This window comes from Poromitra crassiceps (assembly GCF_964638095.1).
Source record: "Poromitra crassiceps genome assembly, chromosome: 3".
Classification (NCBI taxonomy): Eukaryota; Metazoa; Chordata; class Actinopteri; order Beryciformes; family Melamphaidae; genus Poromitra; species Poromitra crassiceps.
The window spans coordinates 34,810,214-34,835,176 of record NC_139625.1 but is presented as its reverse complement, the minus strand read 5'-3'; the positions used below and the strand labels follow the sequence as shown (position 1 = coordinate 34,835,176).

The 24,963-nt window shown below is 44.1% G+C and overlaps 1 protein-coding gene across 1 annotated transcript in view; it reads left to right on the top strand.

Annotated features, from left to right (window-relative positions):
• The window catches only part of ralgapa2 (Ral GTPase activating protein catalytic subunit alpha 2), a 184,104-nt gene that overhangs the window by 45,376 nt on the left and 113,765 nt on the right, over positions 1 to 24,963 (top strand). The window contains exons 4-16 of the mRNA XM_083634146.1: positions 3,076 to 3,133; positions 5,084 to 5,127; positions 5,494 to 5,674; positions 6,649 to 6,764; positions 9,047 to 9,185; positions 11,352 to 11,560; positions 13,557 to 13,802; positions 14,276 to 14,458; positions 17,280 to 17,417; positions 17,717 to 17,865; positions 18,131 to 18,242; positions 19,137 to 19,374; positions 19,495 to 19,674. Of these exons, the coding sequence (XP_083490272.1) occupies positions 3,076 to 3,133; positions 5,084 to 5,127; positions 5,494 to 5,674; positions 6,649 to 6,764; positions 9,047 to 9,185; positions 11,352 to 11,560; positions 13,557 to 13,802; positions 14,276 to 14,458; positions 17,280 to 17,417; positions 17,717 to 17,865; positions 18,131 to 18,242; positions 19,137 to 19,374; positions 19,495 to 19,674 (1,993 nt within the window). The remainder of the gene's footprint in view (positions 1 to 3,075; positions 3,134 to 5,083; positions 5,128 to 5,493; positions 5,675 to 6,648; positions 6,765 to 9,046; positions 9,186 to 11,351; positions 11,561 to 13,556; positions 13,803 to 14,275; positions 14,459 to 17,279; positions 17,418 to 17,716; positions 17,866 to 18,130; positions 18,243 to 19,136; positions 19,375 to 19,494; positions 19,675 to 24,963) is intronic.

Genomic DNA, 24,963 nt, shown 5'->3' with positions numbered 1-24,963 from the left:
ACACACACACACACACACACACACCACAATGTCTAAAGTTTGACTGAGAATGTCTGTCTGTCTCTAGCGGTGTAAAGCCCTTGCCAACCACCTCTGGGAAAAGTGTATTCTGCGTCATGTCCGGGCCCTGCGGCTGGAAACCTAAGTGCGGATCATGTAAATGTGGCGAGGCTGCAGTCGGCCTGCAGTAATGCCCCCATCGTGATGCTGGAGTACGGCTCCAGATTAGAGTAACTCCACCAGCCTCCAGTCCGCCAGACTCCACATTCACCTCGTATCAGCCAGGCTATTCCCCAGCGTTGCGGCAGCTATTCCGGCTCCACGGGGAGTCTTTCTGAGCGCCAGCTTCTCCTTCTCATTCCCCACTCTCTCTTCCCGGTGCTGTGTAAGGAGAGAGAAAGAAGGTGTTATTGTGTGTGTGCGTAACACACACACACACACACACACACACACACACACACACACACACACACACACACACACACACACACAGACACACACAGACACACACACACACACACACACACACACACACACACACACACACACACACACACACACAGACACACACACAGACACAGACACAGGGAAAGGCTTAGGCAGGCTTCCCCACTGTGTTACCACCTAGCATAATGTGTCTGCTGCTCCAAGGAGATGGGGAGTGAAGGAGGCCTGTACAGGAGATGTAATAATCCCAGGCGGGATCAATGGCGCGAGGTGCAGCCGCACGCGTGTACGCGTATGTCATCACGCCTCCGGATCAGAGAGGAGTCGAACAGGACAGACAGTCCTCCAGCGCCCCCTTAAGTGACGTCTGCCTTTCCCTATCTGCGCCCTGTCGCCGAGAGTGACAGGGATTTAGACTCCGAGGACACGGAGGGAGAGAGAACGGTGGCGAATGACGAGGAATGGGGGGGAAGTTGTTGTTGACAAAGTGAGACGAGCCGCACTCCAAACATGAGAGGAGTTCCGGACCACACCAGCTGTCAGCATATTGGGGCATGGCTGTCTCCCTCTTCTCCCAGGCCGCTAAACCATACGTCATGGTCTCTCCATCTCTCTCTCTCTCTGTCATTCTCTCCTTTTGTCTTCCTCCATCTCACTCAGACGCCACACTGAATTCACTTCACATGTTTGGCTGGAGAGGACTTAATCTTCACAGCTCCCTCGCACGCACTTTCTCCTCTCATCCTCTGAATCGTCCTCTCCCCTGTCTGTCTCTCCCCTGTCTGTCTCTCCATGTCTGTCTCTCCATGTCTGTCTCTCCCCTGTCTGTCTCTCCATGGGAACAGAGTGTTTCATCACACCGGCCAGAGTCGGTTGCCTGGTCGGCTGGGGAAGAGCTGCATACGTAAAGCAGTAAAGGACGGGCTTGACCTGCAAATTGCAATCATGAAGTCTTAGTGGGTCAATGATTAGGGCTCGATGAGAAGTGAGCCAAGTGGGGCATCAGTTGCTCCCGGTGCACTGATCATTAACCACTCGCGCACGCACGCACGCACGCACACACACACACACACACACACACACACACACACACACACACACACACACACACACACACACACACACACACACACACACACACACACACACACACACACACACACACACACACACATATCCCCCAGGGTCTTTATCATCTCTCCAAAGGGACCCAGTTAACCTGTCGCTCTATTCAAGAATATTGATAATCTGCTGAAAGGTCAGGGCGCGCTAATTGAGTTGTAAAGCGGCGGTTGGCGAGGTGATGACATTTCTCAGTGCTGTCCTGTGTCACTGGGCTGTGCAGGACACACACCTGTGCTGTCCTGTGTCACTGGGCTATGCAGGACACACACCTGTGCTGTCCTGTGTCACTGGGCTGTGCAGGACACACGCCTGTGCTGTCCTGTGTCACTGGGCTGTGCAGGACACACACCTGTGCTGTCCTGTGTCACTGGGCTATGCAGGACACACACCTGTGCTGTCCTGTGTCACTGGGCTATGCAGGACACACGCCTGTGCTGTCCTGTGTCACTGGTAGGGGTGCTCCAAAAAATCGATTCTGAAAGGATCGCGATTCTTAATGCCACGATTCCTGGATCGATTCCAAACTCCCAAGAATCGATTCTTAAAATCGTTTAATTTTTTTTTTTTTTACAGTGCACCTGAACGCAACATGCAAGATACCGGCTGAATAAGTGTCCAAATGTTCATGTCATTTGTGTACTGTACTGCCACGGTGCCACCACCTCTTGCACTTAAGAACTCTGGTTAATATATTCCCCCCAAAAGTCTACAGATCCCCCCCAGCCTATAAATCCATCTTATCTGAAGAACATAATAGTTTGCAAAATGAATTTAGGCCCTGACTGTAATACAGAAGTTGAATTTGAAGTTCAGCATTAATACATTTGTCATTTTTTGTCTTATATTTACCTTTGTGTGTTATTGCAATATAAAACTACATAATTGAGAATCGATTCTCGATTCTGGAATCGAGAATCGTTGGAATCGAGAATCGATTCTGGAATCGGATCGTGACCCCAGGAATCGGAATCGGATCGGATCGTGGCTTAGCCGGATCGGAGCACCCCTAGTCACTGGGCTATGCAGGACACATGCCTGTGCTGTCCTGTATCACTGGGCTGTGCAGGACACACACCTGTGCTGTCCTGTGTCACTGGGCTGTGCAGGACACACTTGCTAGACCAGCCAGAGAGAGAGAGGGGGCGAGGCCACTGCATCCTGAAGTGCACGCTGCTTTGGTCCAGCAAGCTATCACTTAACACAGCAAAGTGGATGGTTGGCCCCTCCTCCATTCTCTTTGTATTGGAGAAATTGGTCAGCGCACAGGATCAGCTGCAGAACACAGGATCAGCTGCAGAACGGCCCTCTTGGAGCTGAAAGGAACTTGGTGTCTTGCTCAAGGACACTTCAGCAGGGTGGATAGATACTTGCTGTCACAGAGAAATGACTCCCTCCTTACTCACACCAGCCTAATGCTGTCCTTGTTGCCAACATTTGCACAACTCTGCTTTCAATTTGGCTATACTTAATTGCTTTTCTTGACTTATTCTTATTGTTCCCCAGAAAATTCTACAACTTCTACCAGAGAAAATCTACAGTCGATGGCAGTTTCACAGTATAGGTATGTATCTGATTTTCCACGATATAAAATACATTCTGCTACCTAGAATAGCAACACAATAGTGAATCTCTCTGTTACGTAGGACCAACCAGTGATACAGGGCCTGTCTCTTTTTCTCCACATGCCACTGCAACCTCTAAAAGTGCGAGGGGAAAAAAGATTGTCCCCACAAGTATGCTTAAGCCTTCCATAGTAGCCATGCTTAAGCCTTCCATAGTAGCCATGCTTAAGACTTCCATAGTAGGGGAAAATAATTAGTCTTGGAAGAAAAATGCAAATGAGCATTTCATTTGAAATGCAAATAAGTACCGTAATTGAATTATGCTGGCATGATTTCACTCCCATGCAAGCAGGAAGACCCTTGCAAGAAGCGATAACCCCAATTATAACTGTTGTGTTTGTCAGCCATTTGCAGCTAAATGGTCTAGGCTGAGATGGGTGTTACAAATTGACCCTCCCCTTTAGTAGAGCGGATATGCTCCCAAAAATAGAGGAATTGTGCAGTTTTTGAAAGAAACATGAAATCTCTCACATAGTGAGTGAATACCATAAGGTTTATTGTCAGATGTGGAGGGAAGGTGGATTTGGCCTCAATTCCAAGATGGCTGAGATCCTTGATGATGTCATGCTTCTTTTAAAAAGTGCAAAAAATTTATAAGCACATTTGTGCATTGGACTCGGCGAAATGGCGGCCATCTTGGATTCAAATCTGTCTTCCCTCCACATCTGACAATGAATAAACCTTATGGTATTCACTCACTATGTGAGAAATGTCATTCTTTTTTGAAGTGTTATAAGGACATTTGTACATTAGACCTGGGGAAACTAGAATTTTGGTCAAATCTAACTTCCCTCCACATCTAAAAATAAACCTTATGGTATTCCCTCACTATGTGATACATTTCACATTTCTTTCCAAAAGTGCACAATTATTGTGTTTATCCGCTGTACTAGTGGGGGGGGGGGAACTAAACTTTACCACTATTGTAGCTGTCATAGACTGTGTTGCATAGTTGATTGCTCTATTGCTGACAAAAATGTGTTATTGTAAGTCGCTTTGGATAAAAGTGTCTCCCAAATGACGTAATGTAATGTAATGTACTACTTTGGCTTGTAATACCAAATACAAAGACTCAGCTTTTCCTCAACCACTCGTCTTTGGCTCACATGCCAGGGATGCTGTGCCTCTGTCATGTGGGATGGCTGGGTCCCCAATAGATTCACATCTTAGCTACATTTAAGGCCCATACCTGAGCTTTATACCTGAGCTTTAATTGAATTCCCAAGACAACTTAGTCTTTGCCTATGAACCACTGCGACAGAAAGCCTCAACAAAGAAGTTTCTCAAAGCACATGAAAGGTAGCGGGTAGAGTTGGCCAGTACTGACATCAATGAGGCTTAGTGGCCCTGTCCTCTTTGCAAGGTCACAGGCATTTAACACAGACCAGTACTAGCTGAAGAAAATCTATCTTCCCACTATCTCCCCCCCCCCACACTGCCACTACCTGCTTCTTTCTAATCCCCTCTCTCTAAGCCCAACACTTATGAAGTCATTTCTTCCCCTCCTTATTTAACCAGTACAGAGAACGTCATTGATTCAACCTGATGAGAGGACAACAACAAAAGCAGCCCTGCACACACACAGACACAGAGCCCTTCCACCCGAGGCATTTAGCAATCAGAGCAATGTTTCATTTGATTACAGCCGAACTAGAGTGACTTCATCAATGCATGTTGCTGCTACTTTTATTTCCATGATGGAAATGAGCAGCATCCCCAGAGTCCTGGTTGCTTTGTCAGTACCACCCATCAAGGTCAATATGCCTCAGTGGAGGTGACAAGTAGGTCCCTCCCTGTCGGCTTTGTGTAGCACGTTGTGTCTGTGAGCATCAGCTGGAGGACACTTCTGTCGGATGTTTCAGGGTTGATCCTTTCCTCTTTTTTTCCAGGTTCTATACTAAAAAAGCTTTTGCACACTGGAAACTCGTTCAAGGTAAGTGCAGTTTTCTTTGCCGCTAGATATGAAAGAAGTCCTCTTTAACAGCCACATGATATGTATACACAGACATAGAATTTTCAACAACCAATGTGCTCACCCCAAAAAAAGCCTTGATTCAATTCACTCCGGTGCTGGATCACTCCATGGCAAGAGGTTTCAATGGAATATAAACTGACTCACACAGAAGCTCTCAAACCGAATCTCTCATATAAAACTATGTAACTATATAAATATCTATCTAACTGACTATATAACTACATCTTAACTATATAACTATATAAAACTATAAAACTAATCATATAAAACGAATAGGCTCGTTTGTCTCTCCCTTCCCTTCTCACTCTGACTCCTCCTCTCCAGATCCGTTGCGAGGGGATCCGTCTCTTCCTGCTGTGGCTCCAAGCCCTGAGGGACAACTGTGCCGAGGAGCAGTTCCTCATCTTCGCCTGTCTGGTGCCGGGCTTCCCCGCTGTGCCCTCCACCAGAGGCCCTTGCACCCTGGACACCATCATCTACAACCCCTTCTCCAACCCCCCTGATGGTGAGACAGGCCACACACACACACACACACACACACACACACACACACACACACACACACACACACACACACATTTAATGTGTACATACATAATAACATGGACTCTCCTTATGCCTCCTGAATGATCGTGCCACTTCCCCGACGTGCCTCTTGGACGAACACCAATGACGTTGGACGAATATGGACGAACGCTTTCACTCGTGGGCTGTCTTTCCCCGGTTTGAAGCATCAGGAAAATGTGGCAGCTCGTTTCAAACTTTCTGCAAAAATGGCTCAGTGAAATATGTTTGCGAAAACATTTGATGCCTACAATAACCCATGCAGTGTCTCACCCTGCCTTTGTTTCGCTTCGTTTAAAAGATTGTATCCACATTATTTCTAGATGCCTTATGTGAAATATGAGCACTTCTTCCGGTGTAATCCTCCCAGCCCCTCCCCAACTAACCCCCCCCCCCCCCTCCCCCCCCCAATCATTACGTTGCTGACACAGACACAGCATACTGTAGCCCGTAGCGCGTCCAGCTTGGCAAAAATCTCCTCGATAAATATCCCGAGTTGTTCAAAGAGCAACAGAAATAGCGGATGTGATAGATAAAATTATTACATTCCCTCAAATAAGTCGTCAAACGAGTGTTATTTATTGTGACAAGCAACTTTCCCAGCGTTTTCCAGAGTTTTAACGAGGAAATGCGCCAGCTGCAACAATCAGTCACGTTCTAAACCGGACCTTGCGCCCACAATTATTTTACAGCCGGCCATTCAAAAATAAGGTGGATACGATGCACCTTATTTGCATAAACCACACAGCCTAATGTGATGTGAAGGCTATGGAGGTAAACCAGACTAAACTCAACACACAGTAGTTATGTCATAATAATACAGTATAATAATACAGTAGGTGTCCTTTTGTGCGGAAAGATTTCCTGTTTTGCTGTTCATTTGACACTGGTGGTTGTATCTGCCTATCTGAGCAGCCAAGGTGGTGCCTGAGGAGATCACCCCGCTGGTGCCGGCTGTAGTTGGAGAAAAGGTGGCTGATGACCAGACCTGCTACATCCTCCAAACCCTGCTCAAGTTCATGGTCATCCAGGTAAAAAACATGCAAGCTGGGAAGACACAACTACACAGCTATTTGCCATCACAACTGATTTTCAAGATACAACACAGAGTATGCGCTGTTAGTAGTGTTTCTCCTACCATTCTACAGGCCTGGCGTGCCCGCCAGGCCAACGACGCCCCCGCCAGGCCAGAAGAGGAAATGCGCACACAAAAAAATTAATAATAATAATATTTTTTTATTTTTGTCCCTGCTCTCCCCAACATTTCAATAAACCTTTATGGCATATTATTACAATGAAACAATACTGGTGTTGACAGCAATAGAAGATGCGAAATCACTCAAAACAATAAGCATTTTGCTTTTAGGAGCATCGTGCCAGCGGCGGTGTTCCAAAACGTGTCAAATGTGTTTGTCGTTGCCTGGGAAACGCACATCCCATAATATAACTGTTCGCATCGCATCCCATAATAGTATGATGATACTTGGGATGCCATTGCAAACATAGATGCAAACAGGTTAGCTTAAAGTTTAGCGTCGCCAGCGAGGGCCCCCACTGTTGCGGTCGGGGTACATTTCGAAATCCCTCCAGGCCTGAGAATTTTTCTAGGGGAAACACAGACTGTTAGTATGGGGCAGTCGCAATGGACAGCTGCCACAGGTTAACTTGTAGTGTGTGTGTTTTAAGGACTAAAAGGACAACTAATCTGAATGAACTCCTGTAGTGTGAGCTGGTTAGCTACACAATACAAAGAGACACTGCCAATAGAAAGAAAAAAGACACTGTCCTGTAAACGAAAGACAGTGTAAAGGGTAAAATGATCCATGTACATGTATGGTTTGGTTCCATATTGTAGTAGTGTCAGAGAGCTTGTGTTTTCATATTGTAGTCGTGTCAGAGAGCTTGTGTTTTCACATTGTAGTAGTGTCAGAGAGCTTGTGTTTTCACATTGTAGTAGTGTCAGAGAGCTTGTGTTTTCACATTGTAGTCGTGTCAGAGAGCTTGTGTTTTCTCATTGTAGTCGTGTCAGAGAGCTTGTGTTTTCACATTGTAGTAGTGTCAGAGAGCTTGTGTTTTCACATTGTAGTCGTGTCAGAGAGCTTGTGTTTTCACATTGTAGTAGTGTCAGAGAGCTTGTGTTTTCACATTGTAGTCGTGTCAGAGAGCTTGTGTTTTCACATTGTAGTCGTGTCAGAGAGCTTGTGTTTTCACATTGTAGTAGTGTCAGAGTGCTTGTGTTTTCACATTGTAGTCGTGTCAGAGAGCTTGTGTTTTCACATTGTAGTCGTGTCAGAGAGCTTGTGTTTTCACATTGTAGTCGTGTCAGAGAGCTTGTGTTTTCACATTGTAGTAGTGTCAGAGAGCTTGTGTTTTCACATTGTAGTAGTGTCAGAGAGCTTGTGTTTTCACATTGTAGTAGTGTCAGAGAGCTTGTGTTTTCACATTGTAGTCGTGTCAGAGAGCTTGTGTTTTCACATTGTAGTCGTGTCAGAGAGCTTGTGTTTTCACATTGTAGTAGTGTCAGAGAGCTTGTGTTTTCACATTGTAGTAGTGTCAGAGAGCTTGTGTTTTCACATTGTAGTCGTGTCAGAGAGCTTGTGTTTTCACATTGTAGTCGTGTCAGAGAGCTTGTGTTTTCACATTGTAGTCGTGTCAGAGAGCTTGTGTTTTCACATTGTAGTAGTGTCAGAGAGCTTGTGTTTTCACATTGTAGTCGTGTCAGAGAGCTTGTGTTTTCTCATTGTAGTCGTGTCAGAGAGCTTGTGTTTTCACATTGTAGTCGTGTCAGAGAGCTTGTGTTTTCACATTGTAGTAGTGTCAGAGAGCTTGTGTTTTCACATTGTAGTTGTGTCAGAGAGCTTGTGTTTTCACATTGTAGTCGTGTCAGAGAGCTTGTGTTTTCACATTGTAGTCGTGTCAGAGAGCTTGTGTTTTCACATTGTAGTAGTGTCAGAGAGCTTGTGTTTTCACATTGTAGTAGTGTCAGAGAGCTTGTGTTTTCACATTGTAGTCGTGTCAGAGAGCTTGTGTTTTCCTTTCGTCTTTATCGTGTCATCAAGTGTGTGATTCCCAAATCCTACTCATCGTAAAGTGTGTGCCTCTCAGAGTGTGATCTTTTCCGTCTGTTAATCCTTTACCTACCGAGCCCAAACCCAAATATTTGCTGCCACACATTGCTGTAACACAAATTACTGAGAAGAACCTTCATAATTTTGTGTTGCAAACAATAAATTGTCACGAGCCGAGTGATGCTGGATCCATCTCCTCTCCCTGTAGACTGACCTTGTCTGTGTTTGTGTTGTCTGTCTACCAGGCATCCAGTTTAGAATGGAAAAACAAAGAGAACCAGGACACTGGCTTCAGGTTCCTCTTCAGCCTGTTCAAGAAGTACTACCTGCCACACCTATTCCCCTCATTCACCAAGCTCACAAATCTCTACAAGCCTTTATTAGGTAAGCCCACATGTGTATGTTTGCTTGCTTGCAGAGGTCTTCCGTGTGAGTAGTATATTATTGTAAGGTTACCTAGGGTGTATTTGAACGCAAGAGCTGCTATTTGGGGAATAAAATCTCAGACATTTTATGCTATTTTCTTCTCTGCAACACATGTCCATGACAACATCTGCATATGCTGATGATGATGCTGTGCATATGCTTTTAATATTTACTATACAACCGGAAATAAATGGTGACAATGTTTTTTGAAAACCAATTAGCAAACTGAAAAGCCAAATCTGAAGAAGTCTTTGTAATGGTTTGTAATAAATGTAGTTTAGTTAGACTTATGCTGTAGTGTGTTGACATGCTAATTTAACAAACTTTAATTTGAAACATAATATGTTAGTTACTGTATGGTGGTTAGTCTGACTAACTACATAAAGGTATAACATAATGCAATAAAGGTTCATGTGGATATAAGTATTTTACACCTTCATCGTCATCATCCAAGTTTGAATGGTGGTCATGTAACTTTGCACATGAAAGCAGGGTAAAGCCTCACAGGCAGAACAGTCACAATAATGGACCTTGAGTGGTGGACAACACCAGCTCTTCTGTGTGTGTCAGGTCAAACCTATTTGGTTTAAGGAGGAACAATTTAAATCCAATAATATGGGACCTTAAACTGCAGAGCTAGTTTGAAATATGGCCATTAACTCATTAAGTGCCATAGACGACCTAACTCGTCTTACATAATCCAGCGCTTAAGTGCCAAGGACGAGCTAACTCGTCTTACATAAACATTTTTTTTTTTTGACGGTGGGACATCAATCAACCCCTTTTACATCTTCGAGATAACTATTTGGAGCAAGAGCATGTGTGTAATCTATTTTACCGACCACTAAGTGGCGACAGAGACAGAGAGAAGCCACAGCCACGGGACCCAAAAGCCACGGGACCAAAAGCAGCCGCCTCCCGCGGAAATGGCTTGGCGATTTTACAGTCAGAAGACCGGAGACACACACACAGAACGGACAGAGATCCCTTCCCCCCAGAGCCGCGGAGCAACGCGCGAACACACACACACACACACACACACACACACACACACACACACACCGCGGGAGCAAGCCATTCAAGGAAATGGCGACGCGATTTTACAGTAATCCATTTCAGACTCGTCTTGCCCGACAGGCAGACAGGCAGGCAGGCAGCAGCAACGCGCTTCTGACACGCCCGCTGTTAGAGCCAGGAGGAAGGAGGAGAAGACACACGGAGGGAGGAGTTTGAATGAGAGGGGTGTTTCCTGTTGTTATGGAGGAAATTACTGTTCAAAACTATTGTTTAGAATGTCTGACGGTCTTACTGATGCCAAAAATGAATGGTTAAAGTGACTGTTTCACAAAAAGCCATTTATCTCTGAATAAATTTCCAGACGCTGAAACCATGCTGTACTCAACGGCTAATATCTACATAACTACTAACTCTGCAAACTAACTCTTTTAGACAGAGAAAGCACACATTCTATTAGTTATTTTTAGATGATTGGTGTTCATGAATTCTTAACAGAAAAGAATCCTCGGCTGTTCTAAAATGAGCCAGAATCGTCAAAAACACCCCTGGCACAACTTACCTACAGGAATGAAAACATGGCTGGCACTCAATGTGTTAAGTACAAAATAACTAGAGACCATCTTGCAATGGCATCACAGCAGCCGCGATACCTGCTACTTTAAACAAATGTGGGCCAGGGGTGTACAGTGTTGGGGCAATGGCCCCTGCCCTGCTACCTACCCCCCTACCTCCGGCCCCCTTGGATCACATCCATCTTGGAACTTGGCCTTCATTGTGATCTCAACTACACACCTGTAAAGTTTTGTGGCTGCACCTTGCACTGTTGTTTGTACTCAAAACCGCTACTGTGCTAGTTGCCACTACAGTACGTGTCTCCAGGACCACATTTTGCCATGATGAGACACACACATGCTGCATGCATGCACACTTCAGCTGAAGGACTATGAAGACACCCACAGCCTTTGAAGTTTAAGTTTGTCTCTCATTCCGTCTTCTTGTGTTCCTCTCTCTTTTTCTTTCTTTTTGTCTTTTTCTTTGACTTTGTCACATTCTCACTTTCTTTCTGTCTTTCTCCTCCCGCTCTGTTCCCATCATCCCCTCTGTCAGACCTCCCCCACCACAGACCAAAGCCCTTGTACGTGCCGGTGACACGGAACAATGAGAGCACCTTCTGCACCAGGGACCAGTACCTGGCACCCCGTGTGGCCTTCATCACCTGGCTGGTCACCTTCTTCCTGGAGAAGAAGTATGTCAGCGCTGCTGCTGCGGCGCCGAGTGCCAAGAACGGCACCGAGGTCATTCCCAAACTCATCCAGGTGAGCGTGTTGAATTCTCATTCTGTCATTGTAGAGAAGGGGGTGGGCTTGGCCCCAGGACAAATGGCTCATTGGATTGTTCTATGCATAATGAAGAAAAAAAGCTATCAAGTCTCTTGTTGTAGGACTATTGATCGGTTTCCATTAGTCCATCACACACACTATCTCACACACTGCTAATCAGATTTTTATGAAATTAGGAGAAGTGGTCTCTCCTGATGCATCTCACCACTGGATTCCAGAATTTTCAATATCACACTGATAAGCTTAAAGTCCCTGGAAACCAGAAATAATTTTTTATTATTTAGCATTTTGAGTTCATCACATCACAGGAACCTATGTTAATAAGCCACCAGCCAAATTTGAACGATGATGAACGTCGCAAAGTATATGAATTTAGGTTTGGCCCAAGGGTAGCACTAAAATTACAGCTCAAAACAAGGTGTCATATTTAGCACTGATTTATCCAGAAGGGGACTGCAATGGTTTTGGCGGACAACATTTATTACATTATTTCCAGTTACATAGCAAGAGCAAAATGTACAGCACCCTTCTTCTGGCTGGGTGCTTAGCCAAAAACTACAAACTACTACAACTACTAACCCACCTTTCAGCAAGTTCATGAAAAACCCAAAACCCATAACCTCACTTATACTATTAATCATAATTATACTACACAAGTATACATGTTTTATTACTGCCCGACATCAGCCTAACATGTTTTGGCGAATAAGCCTTCATCAGAGCATATCGCATAGGGAGGGAAACTTGGCATGTTTGTGTTCAAGACTGACCATATACACCCTGACGAAGGCATATTCTGCCGAAACGCGTTGGTATGGTATTAAACACAGCAGAGGAGAATTTTTGAGTGTTTCTTTATATTATCAAAACTGACCGTCAAAATAAATCGGATGATTTGCATATTCATTACACAACACAAGGTGCAATTATACATCCCCCCCTGACTGTATTGTGTTTCAGTGTTTCAAATGATCTGGTGCCATTAAAATGCAAAACAATAATTTTCATTTACTACAAAGCCCTGTCACACAAATTATGTCACTGCCACAGTTCAATCCTGCATGCTCCAGTCATTATGGTCCATCCCTTGGAGTTGATTAAAAGCATTGCACGTAGGGCACATAGAGAGGTTTATGTACTGCCACATCTTGATGGCTCCTCATTTTAGAGATGTGATGCAATCATACAGTGCAGTAGAAAGGCTGCGGCTGTAGTTCTTCTGTACCTGTATACTGTAAGAGTCCGCACAATTGGTTGTGCCAATAAAATGCCTAAAAAAATTATGTTGTCTCATATCATTAATAACCGATGTGCTGCATGTGACGCAGAATGTCTGACATTTATAAAATGTCAACCTATTTATAATCAATTTAAAGAATTCGCTATTGGAAAAATATTTTTTTGTCTAATGCTACCAGCAGATGGCATAAGTTTACTATGCTGCCATTCTTGTGTTTTCATGGGTATAATGCACCAAAATGCACCACTAAAATGAATTGAGATAAGAAATATACAAAACATTCATCAAAAGAATTGTATCAATGAAAGATTTAAAATTTGATTTTTAAATTGATGCAGGTTAACCAGTACAAGTTTCAAACAGCAGTCTTTCCCAGATCCGTTAACATGTGGTACCTGGAAAACCAGTTAGCCCTGAGCCCTTGAATCAGTTAACAACACTGTGCAACAAAGGAAGATGTTTGCTGTTGCTTTGTTTTCATTTTGGCACATGCCTTGCATCAAGAGTCAGAATATTAAAAAGAAAGAAACCTAAATACTACACTGACACGGTTGTAGATTGTTCTTCTTCTCCCCCTTCAATGCACTGTGAACTTTTCCTTTTAATCTGCAGATAGATTTCTTTGAGCATGATCCAGCAGTACCAGTAGTGGTCTCACCACTATCTTTCTGTGGAAACCCTCAACCACCTGACTGTAAATCCCTCTCACTGCCACTCTCTGTGTGTGCCCAGACTGTCACTGCAGGCAGTAGCAGCCAGGAGAAGGAGAAGGAGAAGGCGTCAGAGGGGGAGACCAATGGGCCCACGGGGGAGCCGGAGAAGAGCCACTCCAACAGCAGCACGCTGTCAGACCGACGGCCCAGCGACTCCAGCTTGTGTAGCATCGAGGAGGAGCACCGCTGTGTCTACGACATGGTGCAAGCCATCTTACTGTCCACCAGGGACAACGTCAACTTTGTCAACGAGGTCTTTCACCAGGTACAGAGGGAATTTCACACACGGCTCATTCAAGTAATTCTCCAAAAGTAGCAAGCAATATTAGTTTATGTGAGCTTGTATATAACCATTGCATTGCAAGTATTTCATATAATTTTCATTTTGCACAATTATTATGGATGGCAGCCTGCATAGCTGCCCTGCCATAAATTGTGCTCTGTAGCCCTCTAGTGGCTGCTCGTTCACATTACTTCTAGACCTTTACTTGAAACAAATAACTTACATTGCTAAGAACCAAAGGCTAATAGGTTGTTCCACTGCAACATTCTGCACACATCGTTCTGTGCTGTTGTCCCATTGGTGCAAGGAGGTGTTTCTTTTCCCCCAGGCCAAAATGGCGGCAGTGCTGTGAAGCACTAGAGCTTCGTCTGTTGCCTACAATACTCATTGCTTGAAAGCTACCCTTCAAAACTATTCAAAGCTTCATTAACTTTAACATTGGCCTCCCTCCCCAGGCCTTCCTTCTGCCATCGTGCGAGGCGTCAGCGACCCGGAAGGTGATCAAAGTGTACAGAAAGTGGATCCTGCAGGAGAAGCCCAGCTTCATGACAGAGCCTGACAAGAGCAGCCAGGAGGACGAGGTGGATGACCGCTCTGAACAGATCCTCAGCACAGAGGCTGACATTGTGCAGGCACAGGTACAGCCACTGTCTGAACATCAAACACACTCCTTCACAGGAACTAACTAAATACAGTCGGTCAATACGATTTTCGGAAATATCGCAATATTTGGGAAATATCACAATTTTGAACATTTGCTTTCAGAGGTTGCAGCACGCTCAATTTTAAAGCCAGAGTGAAGTTTCTGGTATCATATGAAACTAGAAGACCTAAATAATCGATTTGTATGTACCATGTCATACTAGTTTGTCAGGAAGGTAGCTAAATAACACTCCAAAATAGGCAAAACTTTGGCGAGTGGGGGAAAAAAAACATTTTCAAAGGGGTCCTCTTTTTCACAGCCTAATGTTGGCAGGTGTGTGTGTCCGTTTTGAACCAGCTAGTAGCCTTATATGTCATTTAGCATTTGTGCTGCTATTGCATGATTAAATCAGCTAATTTTATTTTATGGCGGGGGGTGGGTGGGGGGTTGGTATACGCAGTGGAAGTGGTCCCTGGGAAATTTGGTTTGGCACGTAGTGGTGCTTGGATGGAAAAGTTTGAGAACCCCTGCACTAGGGGATAGAGACATGGTATGACAGACCAGCATGACTGGGTCCATAAATGATTGGTTTTGCAGACATACATTTATATCCTTGACATTTATTTATACTTTATTAGTACGTGTAGCTTGTGGCATTACTTTTGGTTAGTTTTTATGTAGAAACCTAGCTTGGGTGTTTAAAAAAATTCTAATTGTGTTTATCAAGTGGGCAACCTCCCATCACTCATTTAGACGCATGGCACCTCCAGAACGCTCATCAATAATGTATGCCAAAAAAAAAACGAGAAAAAGACTACCGGTAACTAAACTAACATAAACTAACTAAACTTGGCCAATTGTATGTAACATACAAAATAAAGCAAACAGTAATGTCTAAGAATGCAAAGAAATGTAACTGGCTCGTTAAACTCGCATTCCAGGATAACATTAAAGGAACAGCTCACCCTAAAATCCAAAATACATATTCCCTCTCACCTGTAGTGCTATTTATCCACCTATATTGTTTTGTGTTAGTTGCCTGAGTTTTGGAGATATCGGCCACAGAGTTTCTGCCTTCTCTCCAATACAATGGAACTGGATGGCACTCGGCTTGTAGTGCTCAAAGTGCCAAAGAAATGCATTTGATAAACTCAACAACAGCAATATCTCTTTCCAGAAATCATGACCCTGTTACTCAAGATAATCCACAGACCTTGTTATGAGCAGTTTCATGGAGGAACTACTTTCTTTTGACCGAACTACACCCGCTAGTTCCTACTGTAGCTAGTTCCTACATGAGACTGCAAAAGAAAATAGTTCCTACATGAAACTGCTCACAACAAAGTCTGTGCATTATCTTGAGTAACCGGTTCATGATTTCTGGAAAGCAATGCTGTTGAGTTTTTCAAATGTATTTTTTTGGTGCTTCGAGCACTACAAGCCGAGTGCCATCCAGTTCCATTGTATAGAGACACTGCATGAAATAGGCCACGCCCATCACGGGGAAAAAGCTCCGTTCATTTCCACACACCAGCATCATTTTCCTTGAATTAAACATAGCTAAAAGCTGTTGTGTGGTGGGCTGCGCAGACAACAAATGGAAAAAATCGTCAGTTTTTTTGTACTCCTGAGCAAAACAAGGAAGCCATTGAGAATTGGCGAGAAGTAAAATGTGGATCTAGCTGTCAAGAAGTAAGTTTGAGTGTTCATCTTCCGTATATATGATCTTTTGGTGCAACACGCAACCATGCACGTGACATAGGAGAACGCCAGGATTGTACAGGAGTTTGTGTTTTCCCCCGTCTTGGGCGTGGTTTCTGAATGATGACGCGTTACGCAGTCTCTATTCAAGAGAAGGCAGACATCTCTGCAGTCGATCTCCAAATCAGAAACTATACCAAAACGATATAGATGGATAAATAGCACTACAGCTGAGAGGAAAAATATGTATTTTGGATTTTAGGGTGAGCTGTTCCTTTAACGTAAGGGGTCGCCCCTCGGAGGCAGCACTCATGCATCGGATTGTCTGCTCCGCTCCACACAGAAGCAGCTGGCTGCCTGGTACTCTGTGGATCCCACTCGCGTAGCACCACAACACGCTGAATCCCAAGTCACTTTCACACAGAGATCGCACAATATTGCCATTCAGAGGGCCCGCAACACCGGGAGCCTTGCCACAGAAATTGTTTTCACACAGAGCCAAGCAGTTCTGCAGAACCAAATGAAATGTGAGTTCACGTGACGGGCTGGTTTACCAGGCTAGTGTGAGGTGGTTTCCCTGTCATTTTTTTATGAATGAGCTGACCATTTGCATTTCGCACCGTTCTGTATCGCCGCTCCGACGCTTTCAGGTGGAGGCGGGATGGAGCCCGATCCGGCGCTATGACTACCTCCACTGGCGGAACGAAAGGCATAACACAATTATCCACGACTCCGCTTTCATCACTTTCATATCGGAGACGCGGATTACATATTCCGCAACATTTACCGCTTTCATGGCCAGTGTGAAAGCGCCCCCACTCGATTTGGGGGCGGAACACGCCAGGATTGGCCAATGCCAAATCCAGTCCCCAGAATTTTCAAATCAAATCACTATTATGGTCCGCCTCTCAACCCTGTCATCTCAGACAAGATTTGTTTCCGTCTCTGAAACGTCTACGACCCTCGCACTACTTGCATTCCGTTGGGTTCATTTAGTCTTTAAACAAGCAGTTCGGAAACAGAGCTACGGTACTGTATATCAATAGTCATAGGCTAAAGAACATGTATGGTATTTGTCTACCTGGGGCTTAATCTCTGTCCTGTTTGTCTTCTAGCAGACATTGGAGAGTCATGGCCACAGACGGTCGTCTAGCTGGGGGAGGACCTACTCCTTCAGCAGCGCCATCAGTCGGGGCAGTCTCACAGAGGCGCAGAACAGGGACATTAAAGCTGGCATCCAGCCCACACTACAGGTCTGTCTCTGTGCTCAGAGGTGCTTTTGTGTGTGTGTGTGTGTGTGTGTGTGTGTGTGTGTGTGTGTGTGTGTGTGTGTGTGTGTGTGTGTGTGTGTGTGTGTGTGTGTGTGCGTGCGTGCGTGCGTGCGTGCGCGTGTATGTGTTTTATCATGTGAGCATTACATCAGGTGAACAGCATCAGCAATGCTAATACTCCTTTTTTATTTAGTTGGTAGCTGCATATTTCCTCATGTGAGTGTGTGTGTCTGTTTGCTCTGACCTTGACCTTCTTTTCCTGCAACGCTCCATGTGCTCAGGTGTTTCTGACCAACTCATCCAATGTGTTCCTATTGGAGCCATGCCAGGATGTGCCTAAACTCCTGGATAACCAGGTGGAGGTGTGCAAGGGCGTGCTCAGCATCTACCGACACATGATCATGGAGCACACCATGAATACACAGACATGGTCAGTCACATATCCAAACACATACAGTGTTTGGCCTGGAGGATCATACTAGCCACACCTTCTTTTCAGCTACTTTTGTTATTTACCGGTATTCCTCATACAACCTCAAGCTTAGTCTGATTTTCTTTCACAATCTATTTCTGAGTATCTTCCTGTACACCTGTTGATGGCAAATTTCTTTGCAATATGTTGCTTGAAATAAATGCCTTGGACAGGGAAGGTATCATTGAATTGACTCTGGCCTGCCTTATTGTGTGTTGTGCAGGGAGCAGATGTTGCAGGTGCTGCTGAGGATCACTGAGGCAGTGATGAAGAGGCCACAGGAGAACCAAAGAAAAGACGTCTTCGCTGAAAGTTTAGCAGCTATTCTCTTTAGGGTAAGTCTGCACCTGCTTGGTTTGAGATGTTTTCAATTACCGCTACACAGGATCTCATATCACTATCCCTTGTGCTATTAAACTAGAGCGAGTGCCTACATGGAAACTGTTAATAAGAGTTCATAAGTGGGGTTGTTACAGATGTTTCCCTGTATTTAGCCCCCAACACTTCAGTAAATATCTTTATGTAGCAACTTATGAAACATGAAACTTCAAAGTCTTATTTTAGATCACATACCTCTATACAGTATCATGTGGTCAACCACTAAAATTTGCTGTACAGAAACCTGTATATTCAACAGCAGTTTTGTACTTTGATTTTGAAAACCTTGAAAATTATATTTCTTTAAATCATATCTAAAACTTACGATACAATTTGATACACAACATGGGCTTCACAATTCAATATATCCATGATAAGATGTACCGGTAATGTAAACATCTGTGTAAAATTATGTGTTTTTGTTGAGCCACAAATCTAGGAATTCTAGGAATTGCATTGTTTTGTTAGAATGAACTACTACTATGACAAAACCTCCGCCAACATTTCCACAAAGTTTTGTGGTGAATCCGTTGAAAAGTTAGACGCCTTTTTTGTGATTGGCCGCACCCATTGTCACGCCCCCTTTTGGCCAGTGGGGGTGGAAAGTTAATCAGTTCTAATTTGGCCCATGAGCTACTTTTCTACAAAGTTTTGTGCAAATCCGTTCATAACTTTTTGAGATATCCTGCGGACAAACAGGCAGTCCTCCCAGCCAACTCTGCTGGCGGAGGTAATTACATGCATCAGGGTGAGATGCCTCGTGTCTTATCTTATCATGGGGCATGGAGTTCCTAGTAGCGCCCCTGTCCGTCAATGCTAATTAATGTCTGGTTCTCTCCTCACCCGTCCAGACCATCATCGTGGCGTGGGTGCGAGCCAACCTGTGCGTATTCATCTCCCGCGAGCTATGGGACGAGCTGCTGGCAGTGCTGTCCTCTCTTACCGGCTGGGAGGAGCTGGTGACGGAGTGGGCCAGCATCATGGACTCGCTGACGGCCGTGCTGGCACGCTCCGTTTACGGCCTGGACATGGCCAGCCTGCCTCTGGACAAACTCAGCGAACAGAAGGAGAAGAAGCAGAGAGGACGTGGTAAAGAGGGAGGGACGGGCATGGCACACTGTGTGATAGTTTGTTGCAGTTTCTCTTGCTCCTAACTCCATATATAAAGCTGAGCGATGTGATGATCTGTGTTGTTCTCCTGTGTGTCAGGTGTGATCCAAGATTCCCAGAAGGCAGCGGCGGTGGCGCGCTCGTTCTCACTAAGTTGGAGGAACCAAGGGGAGCAGGGGGGCCAAGGGGTTCAGGAGCCCATGAGGTTTCGCTCTGCCACCACCTCAGGAGCCCCTGGCGTGGAGAAGGCCCGCAACAACGTCCGGCAGAAGGCCTCCGGTGAGCACCTCATGCACAGAAAACAGATGCATCCAGTGTGTTCCTCTACCATCAAAAAAGGCATCAATAAAATACGAAGGGACAACTTGTGTAAGATCAGACACATGTATGTACTTTAAAGTAGGGATGCACCGATATGAAAATTTTGGCCGATGCCGATAACCGATATTAACATTGCTGTTATGGCCGATAACCGATATTTACCGATGTCGATATGATCTGTATAGAACCACATTTTTATGATCATCACATTTTGTACATACTGAAAAACACATGTTAACACGGAATTTGAAAAAGTTATGCATTTCTTTATTTGCAAAGCCTTTGGAAAAGCCCATGAATCATAGATTTACTGCATTATTTCATATCAATGTGAAGAATTTGGCTGATAATGATAACCGATATTAACATTGCAACATCTGACCGATACCGATATGACCGATATGTTAAAAAATGACCAACATCGGCCGATACCGATATGATTGCCGATATATCGTGCATCTCTACTTTAAAGCTCTAGTGTGTAACTTTTACATGTAAATAAATGTCCGTTACCTTCACGCCCTTGCCACCAAAATGCTGATGAAGCTTATCAGCGCTACATTACTCTCTCTGTATTCCACAGTAGACCGCAGTTTATGATCTGCTGTCTGTGGAGACGTTCCTGTGCTATCCTGGAGCATGTGCACCAGAGACTAGTTCCGGTTAGCCCTCTGCTAACTTGAATGTGGATAAAATGATTAAATTATTGGAATGAATGGATCAAATTCTGATAGTGAAATGAGTCATTTCTCACTCAAAATATTTAATCCACTGTTTTACAGCCAAAACAGTAGCGAGCGAGTAGGCTACATTGGAGCCTATGACAAATGCTGCCTTTATGTGCTCCTCGGATGCTCTCACTTCCCGAGTTGGGAAGTCATTCTTCCAACTTCGGTGTGTTCATGGGCTTTTAAATCGTAATGTGGAAACGACATGGTCACTACAAATTAGATAATGTTCTATTATATCGTTATAGTGTCTAAACATGTTGATAGCTGTTTCCAGTTTTTGTGACAACGAACGGTCGGGAACACATTTTACTGACACCACATGAATGCAGCGCACGTACTCTCACTGCCAGAGATGCACAAGTTACGCATTATAGCTTTAAGTCAGCTTTATCCATGCTGTATTCATCTGCACAAAGTCAAATATTTCCAATGCCTCTGTGTGGGCCAAAACACGGTGCTGATAAGCCTATCTGTTGGGCACAGAGTCAAAGCACATGGTTTAGCAGACGATGTATTGACTGCATGTGAAAGCCTCCAGACAGGTCATGTGTACGTTAGCCCAGGTGCCGTCGAAAGGCCCGACACCAAAGACAAAGAAGCCAGCAGATGGCCCCCATTGTTCCCCTCACATGTCACCGGCCAATGTCAACATGTTTCCCTGTCAGCTCGATGGCAGGCACACACACTGACTCCCCCGGCAACATGTCACAGGCCGGCTTTAGATGCTCATTGTCATTAGTTCAATTCAGACACAGCAAACACCTCTTATCTGATGGGGATGTGGCAGGCTAATTATAAGTTGAGCTGGAAGGCAGTAGAGTAGGAACTAGTAGAGTTGACTGTCTCGCTTGTCTTCATTTTGACTAGGCAGAATATTAATGGGAAGGATAAAAGAGAGACACTATCCCTGTTCGTTTCCTTTCCTGGCCCTGGCTCTGCCTCCCCAATGGCTAGAAAACCCATCTCTCCAAAACCAAGAGCTTGTTGAGCTAGGAGCAGATACATTTGAGCCCAAAGGAAGTCTTAGAAGGTGTGTGCGCACGCGCGCACATCTGTCGCGTGTCTTGTGTGCGTGTGTGTGCACTAGGGCATTCACGACTAGTGAATTTTACTAGTCGACTAGTCGTCCCTAAAGGTAGTCGACTAGTCGACTAACCGTTTTTTTTTTTTTTTTAATCTTTAACACGTTCACTGCCAATGACGTGTTTTTACGTCAAAAAAATTGATTTTTTTTTTTTGACGGTGGGACGTTGATCTAACCCTTTTACGTCTCCTATACCAATATTGGAGGTATTGAATGTGTATAATCTATTTTACCGACCCACTGAGTGGCGACATGTCTCTCCACAGTAGAAAGAGGCGAGCCAAAACTGGAGGGAAAAGCGCGAGGAAGCCGTTCTCATACTGTAAAATGGATGGCGAAAACGCTTTCACTTTCGCGCTGACGCACAGCGGTGGCAACGGTGGGGGGTTCCAAGAATAGACTGGTTGCACACTTTGAAACACGCACCATAAATAAGCCCAGAATCGCAAGAGCTTCATCAGAGCTCTCAACCGGACCGCCAAGAAACGAGCGAAACCCATCCAGCGAGCCCCATCCAGACTGCCAGGCAGCAGCCAGGCAGCAGCAACTCGTTTGTCACAGACCCGCTGCAGAGCCAAGGAGGGCGGAGGAGAACGCCCACGGAGGGAGGAGTTGGAAGCAGAGGGGGGTTTCCTGCTGTTATGGAGGAAATTACTGTTCAAAACTATTGTTTAGATGTCTGACGTCTTACTGATGCCAAAAATGAATGGTTAAAGTGACTGTTCTATCGAATTTCACAAAAAGCCGTTTATCTCAGAATAATTTTTCAGACGCTGAAACCATGCTGTATTCAACTGCTAATGCTTACATAACTACTAACTCTACAAACTAACTATTTTAGACAGAGAAAGCACACATTCTATTAGTTCTTTTGAGATATTGTGTGTTCACAAAATCCTAACAGAAACGAATCCTCGGCTCTTGAAAGATGAGCCAAAATCCTCAAAAAAAAACCTTGGCAGAAGCTAACTACAGTATTGAAAAACGGCTGGCAGTGAATGTGTTAAGAAAGAACATGAGGTATTTACACGACATACATGGACTATCATATCCCATATCCCCCACAAAGAACATCAAAACACAACAAAACAAAACAAGAAAACTGCATAAGATACACAATAATCCAAGAACAAACAAGACTATTGGACAAACAACCAAACAAAAACAATGCATTCAGCTCCTATCCTGATAAGCCTAATGACACTGGGGTAAAAAGTTCTTAAAGTCAAACTCTGTATGTGGTTGCCATATTTTTGGGATGTCTAAGAATCTGCCTTTGCTCTTGTAGTAAATGTTATCCAACATTACATTAGGTAGCTTGAGAGTTAATTCCACCAGTGAACTACAGCTGGGGGATTGGATGCTTTCCAATTTAAAGCTATGCATTTCCTAGCTGCCAACAGGGCAAGATCTATGTATTTACTTTGAATGCATTGTTTTTGTTTGGTTGTTTGTCCAATAGTCTTGTTTGTTCTTGGATTATTGTGTATCTTATGCAGTTTTCTTGTTTTGTTTTGTTGTGTTTTGATGTTCTTTGTGGGGGATATGGGATATGGGATATGGGATATGATAGTCCATGTATGTCGTGTAAATACCTCATGTTCTTTCTTAAAGATAAAAAAAAAAAAAAAAAAAAAACTTTTTTTTTGCTAAAACGACCAGTCAACTACTAAGCACAGTGTCGACTAGTGGTTTTACTAGTCGACTAGTCTGTGAATGCCCTAGTGTGCACCTATTCCGTCTGTTTGTATATATTTGCGTGTGGGCAGAGATGGACATTAAACAGTTCCCTCCATTTCTCTGGCCTAATTGGATTTGTCACACATTGATCTTCAAACGCCTCGACATGACGTCCCTCCTCCCCAATCCTCAAGAGAAGACCCGCACATCAATTGCACAGCGGTTTCTGATAGTTTCATTAAGAGTGTAATTAATGTTCATTAATATGCATAGACGGGTAACAGGGGTGGGCTGTATCAGAGCCCATCTTATCTCTCCCAGTGAAAGATGCTCATTCAAGTGGCCAAGGCAGAGAATAGAAACGTCCTCTTTCATTGCTCTGAGATTAGAACTGAAGTGGTATCCAGACACAATGGCCATGCCTCAGCATTGACCACTGTCAAAACTTGGCTGCACTTACGCATGCAAATGCAACCTAATATTGTTTTGAGGAGATCTTGTCCTCATGAAGGAAAAGGAAATACAGGATATTGGTAAGGTGCACGCACTCATGCTTCTACGGCCATGGAGACCCACTTTTTTCTGAGTTTACGTTCTGCTGTTGCAGAAATGGTCATAAGTGGTAAAAGTACCAATACGGATGTGTGCCTGAATTAAGGCTGCAACTAATGAGTATTTTCATTATCGATTAATCTGACGATTATTTTCTCGACTAATCGATTAGTTGTTTGGTCTATAAAATGTCACAAAATGGTGAAAAATGACACTTTCCCCCCAAAGCCCAAGATGACATCCTCACATGTCTTCTTTTGTCCTGACCAACAGTACACAACCCAAAGATAATCAGTTTAGTGTCATAGAAGACTAAAGAAACCAGAAAATATTCACATTTTAAGAAGCTGGAATGAGAGAGTTTTAGTCTTCCCCCCCTTAAAATTGAGTCTAAATGATGAATCGATTATTCAAAACAATTGTTGGTGATACATTTTCTTTCGATGGACTAATAGATTAATCAACTAATTGTTGCAGCTGTCTAGACTGAATAGTAATGTCATTCGAAATCACATTTGAAAGTGTAGTCACATGGGCTAATCTCGGTTTACTGGTGCAACACTCAAATGCAGCATCGCTGTTGAGAGACAAATCCACTCTCTCCTCTTGTCTTAAGCGCAAGAGAACTAATTAAACTAGTCTTGGAAACAAAAGCAACCCACTGCATAAATTAATTCTCTTAACGCAGATATTCGCTCTCTTTTTCACCCCTGTTCTTTTTCTTCCAAAGATTTAATGAAAATGAGGGGGATTTTTATGGTTCGACAAATCTGGCATAGCAAGATTGCTTTGTCTAGGTGAAGAGCCCTCAAGTGACAAATTGAAATGAGTACTATGCTCTGTGTGAGGCTGTTAATGTATTTTCACTGCTTAGTTGTTAATTTCCTGTCTCAGTAACTTCACTCTGAGTTTGGTTTCAATCTGTTTCCCCCCCTCTGGTTTCAATCCGATATGAGATTCATTGACAGAGCCACAATTGTGATCCCCCCCCTGGAATTTATCAGTTTTAAGTTTTGACAGAATCTGACTGTATTTACTGTAGACCAACCTCTGGTACTGCTGTGCTTTTTTTTTTTACTCTTTTCTTGATATCAATAACCTGTTTGTTAACTATTTCCCCGCCATTGACAAGATTTCTCGTCAATCTGTGGTTTTACTGTTATACGATAGAAGCCTCTGTTACGCACCTTGTGAAATAGC